Source organism: Rutidosis leptorrhynchoides, chromosome 8 (assembly GCF_046630445.1).
Source record: "Rutidosis leptorrhynchoides isolate AG116_Rl617_1_P2 chromosome 8, CSIRO_AGI_Rlap_v1, whole genome shotgun sequence".
NCBI classification, from domain to species: Eukaryota; Viridiplantae; Streptophyta; class Magnoliopsida; order Asterales; family Asteraceae; genus Rutidosis; species Rutidosis leptorrhynchoides.
The window spans coordinates 15198490-15208804 of NC_092340.1; the positions used below are offsets into that span (position 1 = coordinate 15198490).

The following is a 10315-nucleotide window of genomic DNA, read 5'->3' on the forward strand; positions in this document are numbered from 1 at the left end:
CTGGTCAAAAACCTCGTCCGCAAACTTGTATAGAGAAGGATTTTCCGTGGCGTAGCAGTTCTTTCATACCAACTTAGCTGCCCGAGAGCTTCTTAACAAGAAAAAAGATGTTCGAATCAGAATTGATGTAAATGAGAGATCAATTTTCAATATAAGGCCTTTGATGTATGATTTGGTGAGTTTGAGTTTTGTCCCAAATAAAAGATATAAAATTGTAGATAGAGTTTTATTTCATTCAAGAATGACTCACAAAAACTCGCCATTTTTATAAAAGGAGCGAGATGCAAGTATTTTCCGATGAAATCTTAGTCACTGCTAGTCAAGCATGACATTACAAGTTGTTTCGTCCATTGCTGAGAAACAAATAAAGTTATTTCAAAAGAATTGTGTAAAATAAAGATCCTATTTTATTTTAGATAAATTTGCTTACACATTGTTATAGCTATACTGGTGCTATTACTTAATTTTTCTTTTTCTTTCTTTAAGTATGTACTTTTATTCTTCTTGTTATTGTTATTTTTCACGCATATAGTTTGTCATAGTAATAAACTTAAACTATAAATTATAAATTCATATACAATACTTTTATAGAAATATCTCCATTATCATAGTAACATTGTGTTATTGTGTTGTAGCTCACGTGCTAGTGATTTTTCTCTTTTAACGAGAGGTCAGGAGTTCGACTCCGGTGAGGTGCAATATTGTACACAAAGTTGCTCCTTTACCTTTGAATTCCACTCAAGTGTGCCTTCTGCACATCGCGTTGCGGGGGCAGTGGGGGAAGGGGGTTTTACCGCCCATGACCTCAGATTGTCGTGTTCCCTCCTGGGCAGCAGTTGGGGGCGGGTTATTCAGCTGCAGAAAGATGAATGCGTGGGTGGTTAAGTCCTCATTGGATGATCTCGTACTGCTGTTCAGAAAAAAAGTAACATGTAAAATAATTACTATAATTAATTTGTGCATTATAAAGAACTTAGTGACTTAAACCGCATGTAAATGCTCAAATGATGATATTTAAGATCCATATATGAAGCTATTTGCACGAATGTTAATAAAGACGGAGTAATACTCAATACATTGAATTTAATAAACTATTTCACTATTATGGAAAAATATAGAGTTAGTTACATCGATGGTCTCTGTGATCTTGGTCAAATTACGTCGTTGGTCCCTAACTCTTAAAAATTATATGCTTCGTCCCTGTGGTTTTATGTCCAAACGGCGGTGGTCTCTGTGGTCGCGGTTAAATTATGTCGCCAGTCCCTAATTTTAGAAATTATATGATGCGTCCCTGTGTACGTAGATGTATGAAAAGTGTCTCGAAATATTTAGCGTTATTTAAAAATAGCCGGTTTTACGCATAGGTAGTTGCATTGTGTCTGTAAAATTATTTCGAGTTGAACGGTGAAGCCAAAAAAATATAACTCGCGCCGAGCGGGAAGATACGACCCGTTGAAAATTTGGGTGGAGTTTGGGAAAGTTTTTTGAATAAAATAATGAGTTTACATTTATGGTCCCTGAAAGTTTTGCACATTTAACATAGGTTGGGGGTGTTTTTTGGAAAGTGGGTGTTTGTTGTAGTTCTGGCTTTGATAAAAAAAAATTTTGGCAAAAAACAAAAACTTTAAAATGAATCATTCTCTCGGAAAGAGAGAAGAAAAACAAAGATACAACGAGAGACACGGACGAGGCTCGACAACACTAAACTAGACCCTCCAACAGAATCGACCTAAAGCTAACAAAGACCAAACCTCGCCATGAACTAATAGTCTACAAAACAAACAAATACAAGATATGGCGGCATTTGATAATACGATCAAAATTATGGTGGCATTTAGTACATCTGGATCCGAACAACCACCATCGCACCATCTCTTCACTACAATCTGTTTTCCAAACTGGATCTGGTACTCATTTTATGATGTAAAACGGCTCTCTCCCATGACGCTCTCTCCTTCATGTCTGTTCATCTTCTTCTTGGTTAGAAACCCTAATCTAAACATTCTGCTTTCGATTTTTTGATTCTAATTTCTGTTTTTGTTTTCTTCTTCTACGTGCTATTCTATTTGAAATACTCTTTTATCATGTCAAACATACCGACATCCCCTTTTACACCAAAAGCATCGAACAACCAATCCCAGTCGAAACAATCTTTCTTTGCTGATAACAAGCATATCCGATATCAGCCTATCAATCAGGGTATTTGGGTTAAAATTGATCATAATAAGCAAAACTCACCTTCAAAAAACCCTAACCCTAATTACAATAACCAGCAGAATCCAACCCACCTTGTCCGATCCAAATCTGGTCTCAATCATCACTCGACAAGGTTAAACTCATCCTACAATCAATTATACAACAACTTCAAAATACGGGAATCAGCCACCAACCTTATCAATCGTTATGGCAAGCCTTTTCCAGATGCGAATAATTCTAAAACAAATCAATTGCCAAAACCGATCGACAAGTCTAGAATTACTTCATACCTCTTCCACAACTTTCCCGAACACTGGTGTTCAACGGACTTATGGGATGTTTTCAAAAAATATGGCAATATCCACGAGGTTTACATCCCCAGGAAGACCTTAAAAAACGGAAGGAAGTTTGGTTTTGTTAGATTCTTAGACGTTCCAGATTACCACAAAGATTCTCTTGCGAGGAGACTAAGTCTCATTGTTGCGGGTGACAATTTACTCAAAGTATACAAGGCCCGTGATCCCGAAGGAAAGAAACAAGCTCCACAGCCTAACAATGCAAAATCGGGTTCTAGGAACAATGTTAAGGTTGCATTTAACTCACCTGTAGACGAAAGGAATTTCAAAGAAGTGGTCCTAAACAAGCAGGCTACAAACTACGGCATCCCCTCGATTAAGGTAAATTCTAATGATGATCTTATCCAAATACTTGGTCAAGCGGTTATTGCCAAAGTTAAAGATCTTGAATTCCTTGAATATTTTAATGAAATATGTGAAAGTGAAAACCTTGGTGGGTTTACTATCAAATACCTGGGCGGGCATGATCTAATGCTTATATTTGAGGAACCCAACCCGGCCCTAGACTTGATTAACAATTCGGAACACCCATTATGGAAATGGCTTGAAGATATAAACCCATGGGATCCCGAAATTTACAAAACCTCTGGTAGACTTGTTTATGTTAACATATTCGGGGTACCTATTACTTGTTGGTTAGAATCCACATTCATTGACATAGCAAAAAATTGGGGCGAGGTAATTGAAACGTTTAATTGCTCTATAACCAATGAGAACAACCAAGATTTATCGCATGGCTCGGTAATTATCAAAACAAACAATTTCTCACCGATAAACGGCCAAGTTATTATCAACCCCGGTGACGTCAATCAATCTAAGGCTTACATCATTGAAGTTCAAAACTTTTCTATGTTTAACACTTATGGTGATATCGATAATTCGTCGAATTGGGATGATGAAATTCTTTCGGACGATCACATTTCTGACGAAGAGTCCCACTTGGATTGTGAAAATCGAGTTGAAGGAAACGCTGAAAAGACCACCCGTAACAACAACCACGATCCCACGCCTCCTCACCAAACCTCCTCTAATTCCTCTAAACGAATGGATACTCGTCCCTTTAATAATAATGCCGATAACCAATCTCTCCAATCTCCTAGCATATCGAAACCCATCAACCACTTTGACACCACAAACCCTCACACCCATAATCCTTCCAAGCCCGAAACTGTTTTAAATAATACTAGCTCTACAAAAGAAACTAGCCCATCGAATGAAACTGATCCAATTGAACCACCTCCTATTCCTGATTTTAATACTGCAAGGCCATATAATACCACCTCATATCAACCAAAACCAAAAACCATCCCTTTGGAGTCCACTGTAATCACGCAGCCCATTACCACCAATACCCCCCCAAGCCCACCAAGAGAGGATACCCTTGCAATCCCGCAGCCCAACACTGTTATTAACGGCCCATCGAATCATGTAAATGATACCCCTGTTACACCTAGCCACATCTCGGGTAAATCTAATATGGACAGCTCACCTCAACACATTCTAACAAATGATTTATGCTCACCAATAGTGACACAAGAACATGCAGATTCTGTTCCCGAAACCCTCCCTCACCATACCACAAACGACACCCCCTGTACTACCCCTTTAAACCCTCAATCCAACTCTCCATTAAATTTTATGCCTGCCCCTAACGCTACACAACAAACAAATTCCGATCCTTTCAACCTCGAACCTTTACTTTATACGGGTAAAGAAATTTCTAAAAAGAGAAAAATTTCTAGCACCATCGCCAAACCTATCATTAAGTCAAAAAACACCTCTCAAAACCCAGATTTTAAAAGACCTAGATCCAATATGCTTTACATCAAACATCTAGCTAGAAGTGGCCAAAAGCTTAGAATCTCTCAACTGGCTAAACGTTGTAAGTCCTCGTCTAACGGTGGTGGTAGCACATCCTACTTCTCGAAGGGATCTCATATGGACATGGTACATAACAAAAAGACTAAAAAGACAGGTTCTACCTCTAGCAAAAGCTTGGATACGTTCGAATTCGGGAAAAGCATCGGGATTCGTCGCAACAACCCATGAATCCACCTCCGTCACATCGATTCTGTAAGTTTTTTCTCATGTGTACGATTTCTCTTAATATTCGGGGTATTGGACAAACGGGTAAAATAAGCTGGCTTAAACGTATTTGCTATAAAGAAAAACCATCAATTCTAGGCCTCCAGGAAACCAAATGCGGCCAAACACGTGACAACACCATTGAATCTTTCTGGGGTAATTCTGATTTTAAATTCGTCCAAAAGGATTCGGATGGTGCTTCCGGAGGTATCCTAACTATTTGGGATACTAATATCTTTTCGTTCAACTATGCTATTGAGGGTGAATTCTTTCTTGCAATTTGTGGCACGTGGGCGGGTCATGACTCTGAAATTGCCTTCATTAATGTTTATGGCCCCCATTCCCATTCAAAAAAACTTAGACTTTAGAGCGAACTCTCATCCCTTACTAACTCCCTTAATATCCCACACATTGTTTTTGGTGACTTCAACGAAGTAAGAAACAAAACAGAACGCATGAACACAGAGTATAATCAAAATTGGGCAGATAATTTTAATAACTTTATAAATAACTCTGGATTAATTGATCTTCCTTTAGGCGGTAAAAGGTTCACAAGGATTTGTGAAAAAACAATGAAGTTTAGTAAACTTGACCGATTCCTCATTTCCGATGGCATCTTCACTATCTGGCCCAACACATCCTCCAAAACTCTTGATCGGGACCTTTCTGACCACTGTCCCATTATCCTAAGAAATAACCTCCTCGATTCTGGCCCTAAGCCAATACGTGTCTTTGACACATGGCTAGATTTAAAAGATGCCGACACCATCATAGAAAAGGCTTGGTTGATCCCAATTAGTGGGAATAGGCCTGACTGCATTTTTCGTAACAAACTAAAAAACGTTAAATTAGAACTTAAAAAACATAGTAATCAACTTGATAACTTAGACTCCCAAATACGTGATCATCTTACTGAATGTAATAATTGGGAACAAACCGCCGAAACTAGACCTTTATCCGAAACTGAAAAACAAAAATGGATCGATGAAAAAATGCATCACATCGTCAAAGAAAAAAAGAAAACAAACATGCTTAAACAAAAATCTAGAATCAAATGGGCGCTTGAGGGTGATGAAAATTCGAAATACTTTCATAACTATATCAAAAGAAGAACAAGTAAAAACAACATCCACGGGCTTTCAATTAATGGTACATGGACTGAAGATCCTAATCTAATAAAACAAGAAACATATTCCTATTTTAACAACATCTTCCGATCCAAACACTTACGTGACGAATGCCCTTTCGATCATGTTTCACATCTTGAATACATTTCTTCCTTGGACAATCAACTCCTAGAAGCTAAATTTAACGAAAAAGAAATATGGGAAGCCATATGTAATTGCGATAGCTCTAAAGCTCCTGGGCCGGACGGTTTCAACATGAGATTCTTTAAAAAACATTGGGAACTGATTAAAACCGACCTCATTAAATCTCTAGATTGGTTCTGGGAAAACTCAGAAATCTCCAAAGGATGTAATGCATCTTTCTTCACATTAGTCCCGAAAAAACCCAACCCAATCGGATTAAATGAATATCGCCCAATCTGTCTAATAGGTAGCTACTATAAAATTCTCACCAAAATACTCTCCAATCGCCTTGCCATGGTCATTCATAAAATCATTGGTAATGAACAAACAGCTTTCCTCAAAGGTCGAAATATCCTAGATAGTGTCCTAATTGCAAACGAAATAATTGATGAATTAAAACGTAAAAAACAAAAAGGTTTAATCTTTAAAGTTGACTTCGAAAAGGCATTTGACTGCATTGAGTGGGACTTTCTATTTAAAACCATGCACTTCATGGGTTTTGGTCCAAAATGGATTGGTTTCATTCGGGCATGCCTTTGGTCATCATCTATTTCTGTACTAATCAATGGCTCTCCCACCAAAGAATTTTCCCCTGAAAGGGGAATTCGACAAGGTGACCCCATTTCGCCATTCCTGTTCATCATTGTTGCTGAAGGTCTTAACATACTTGTCAAAAGAGCATTAGCCAATGGTCATTTGCAAGGATTAAAGATCGGACATGACAATCTCAATATTACACACCTCCAATATGCTGATGATACAATCTTCTTCGGCGAATGGAATAAAAGAAACGCCAAATATATCTCCAAACTACTAAAATGTTTTGAAAATATTTCAGGCCTCAAAGTTAACTTCCGTAAAAGCAAACTTTACGGTATAGGTACATCTACGACCGAAACCGAACAAATGGCTTGCTACATGAACTGCTCTGCGGGTCATACCCCGTTCTCCTATCTTGGACTTCCTATTGGTGTACCCACATCTCACGCCTCCTCGTGGCAGCCGATCGTTGAGAAATTCGACAAAAGGCTTTCAGATTGGGCTGCTAAGTCTATTTCTTTCGGAGGTCGACTTACGACCATCAAATCAATTCTTAGTAGTATCCCATTATACTACTTCTCCTTATTTCATGCACCATCCGCTATCCTTAAGGTACTTGAATCTAAAAGACGGAAATTCTTCTGGGGAGGATCTTCAAACGATAATAAAATTAATTGGATCAAATGGGACCAAATAATTTTGCCATACGATTGTGGGGGTTTAAACGTGGGGTCCCTCTTTGCTAAAAACATATCACTACTTTGTAAATGGTGGTGGCGTTTTAAAAACGAAGATAATGCATTATGGGTAAAAATAATCAAAAGCATTTATGGGCCGGGGGGAGGGTTGGATACTAACTTTTTATGCAGGAACATTTCAGGTCGCACCATTTGGAAAGAGATTATTAAAGCTGGAAAAGTTGCTGACAATATAGGCACAACCTTCACATCCTCGATTTCAAAGCGCATAGGAAATGGCACATCAATAAGCTTCTGGCATGATATATGGATCGGATCTGAGTGCTTAAAAGATACATTTCATAGACTATTCATGTTGGAATCCCGCAAAGAAGCAACTGTTGCTGATAGAATAATGAACGTTAACTCTACCTCGATCGGTAATTGGGATTGGTCCCGCCCTCCTAGTGGTCGTGCAAAGGATTATCTCACGGAGCTCAACAACCTAATAACATCTGTTATTATTTCAGATCGCCCCGACTCATGGAAATGTTCCCTTGACACATCCGGCATCTACACTTCAGCAGCACTGTCAAATCTGATCAATAAGCTTAAATACGGCACAAACTCTAGAAACCTTTCACTACCTCAAAACAAATTCGTTCCACAAAAGATATTCATTTTCTCATGGAGGGCCGTTCAACAAAAAATCCCGGTTAGAAGCGAACTCGATAAAAAAGGAATTGACCTTCACACCATCTTATGTCCCTTATGTGAGCACCAAATTGAAACCATTGATCACGCGTTGTTAAATTGTCAAAAAGTATCTTCAATATGGATACAATTTCTCGATTGGTGGAATCAAAACAACATAAGTATCTCTAACATCAATGATGCCATCATCTCGGATCAAGGCATATCACATAATTCCATTGGTTCTTCAATATGGCAAGCTGCTAAATGGATTGCGTGCTACATTATTTGGAAACATAGGAACTTAAAGATTTTTTCCGGAAAAATATGGAACCCCGCTGTGATAATCTCCGAGATCCAATCTCAAAGCTTTAGCTGGATCTCAAATCGTTCACGGAAGAAAACACCTATCGATTGGCATCAATGGCTACTCAACCCGTCATTTTACGTGTCACCTCCTTCAAACCGCATAGGCGTCGGTTAACATAACTTAATTCAAATCGGGATGGTTTCGTTATTCTATATAGCCTATGTGGGTTAGATTAAATGGGTTGGTTGTGTGTCAACTTTGTAGTCGCTTGATCGGCACGGTTGTCCCCTCCTTCCCTGCTTGTTGTTCTTTTACGCAAGTTCGTCCCTCGTAGTGTTATCTAGTCTACGTCTCCCCCGATCATAAGTTCAGATAATTATTCCATATTTTCTCAGCTGATCCGTTTCGTTTATAGCATTGTATAAAAGCATATAGGGACTTGTATTGTAATATTCCATATAATAATAATAATACTTTTGCTTTTCAAAAAAAAAAAAAAATGGTGGCATTTAGTATATTAGAGTAATTATGCTATTAGTAATCGCTTATGATACGTTTTTTCTTCTCTAGTGCACACTACTTTTAATAAAATATAAGCAATATGCATCTAAACTAACATTAATATGATCAGAACGTATAGGTATGGTACATTTTATTTTTAAATACACAATAATAGTTGTATATAACAACAACTATACTCAATTCCATGAATATAATGTATGAAGTAGGTGAAATGTAAATATTCATTCTTGGTAACTCTTTGTTGGTTATAGTTTTGGTAGAAGGGTGAAGTTGGAGGTAAGCTCCTTGGCTATAAAAGGAGGCCATGGGATTATTTTCAAATTGCACCAATCAATAGAGTGTAGTTGGCTTAGGAGAGTCGTCTATATCATTGTAACAATTTGTGATATAGTGTATTTCTCTCTTTGGGGGCCGGTGATTTTTCTCTTGTTTTGGAGTTTTCACGTTAAATCTTGTGTTGTGTATTGTTCTTATTTCTTTACTGTTTATTGTTGGGCTGGGTGGTGGGAATTAGTGAGGCCGTAATTCCCCAACAACTGGTATCAGAGCGTCAGGTTTGACGGGGGTCTCGGTTATAGGAGTCGGAGTATGCTCTGTGGTTGCCACGGGAGTGGATCGTCCACATCAGAAACGAGTTCTATTGATCGTATAGGGTATCTGGTTAGACAATATTTTTTCTGATTCGTAGTAATAGTTGGATTTGTTAGTGGCGAGTTGTGGATTTCCGATTTAAAGGGTCCTGGCTACCTGCTACATCTTTTGTCTATTCGAAACGTGAGCAAAATCAGAGAAAGTGTTGTTTATAGGATACGGATACGATGTCGAAGTCCAGTCCAATGAGGTTTGATATAGAGAAATTTGATGGGAGGATCACTTTTGGCTTATGGCAGCTTCAAGTCAAGGATGTGTTGATTCAGTCCGGTTTACACAAGGCTTTGAAGGGTAAACCCACCCTTGTTCCTGGCAGTGACTCTAGCAGTAAGTTCGATGAAGAAGAATGGGATGATATGGATTTGAGGGCAGCAAGTTCGATTTGTTTGTGTCTTGCAAAGATCGTGCTTGCAAATGTGCACGGGTTATCAACGGCAAATGAGCTTTGGGTTAAACTAGAGCAGTTGTACCAGGGCAAGGGCATCTCAAATCGATTGTGTCTTAAAGAACAATTTCATACTCTGTGTATGTGTGACGATCGCTCCAAATCCATATGGACGAACACGTCATTCATTGATTTCATTGCGAGGTATTTGACCTCTATGTGATACATTTTGTAACATTGTATTCGTTTGAAAAGGTATTTCATAAATGAATATATAAATTCTAGGTTTTTAACATCTGATGATTTCTACGTATAGACAATCACCATTTAATGGTTTACAATAATACATCTGTTGACAATACAGTCAAAATAAGATACATGGTAATGGTTTGGTGAATGCAAGTTTCTTGTATATAGCATGTATGACTCCAAGCACATATCTTGTATCACGTATAAGCAAACAGCGGAAGACTTCTAGAATCCTGAGAATAAACATGCTTCAAGTGTCAACACAAAGGTTGGTGAGTTCATAGTTTTAATATTACACATAATCCGTATATCAATGTGGATTACAAAAGTTCAGTTGTTTT

At 38.1% G+C, this 10315-nt stretch overlaps 2 protein-coding genes across 3 annotated transcripts; both read left to right on the top strand.

Moving 5' to 3' along the window:
• Positions 1-1910: 1910 nt before the first annotated feature.
• Positions 1911-7484, top strand: LOC139862714 (uncharacterized). 2 transcript variants are annotated; one of them, XM_071851339.1, is made up of 2 exons: positions 1911-4625; positions 7368-7484. In XM_071851339.1, exon 1 carries the CDS (start codon positions 2085-2087, stop codon positions 4599-4601), a length of 2517 nt encoding a protein of 838 aa, XP_071707440.1. In that variant the 5' UTR covers positions 1911-2084; the 3' UTR covers positions 4602-4625; positions 7368-7484. The 2 variants fall into 2 exon arrangements, with proteins under 2 accessions (XP_071707440.1, XP_071707439.1); XM_071851338.1 differs by having other exon boundaries at positions 1912-4625; positions 7357-7483.
• Positions 5093-8341, top strand: LOC139863190 (uncharacterized). The gene has a single exon (XM_071851838.1). The coding sequence runs from the start codon at positions 5093-5095 to the stop codon at positions 8339-8341; it is 3249 nt and encodes a 1082-aa protein (XP_071707939.1).
• Positions 8342-10315: the final 1974 nt, after the last annotated feature.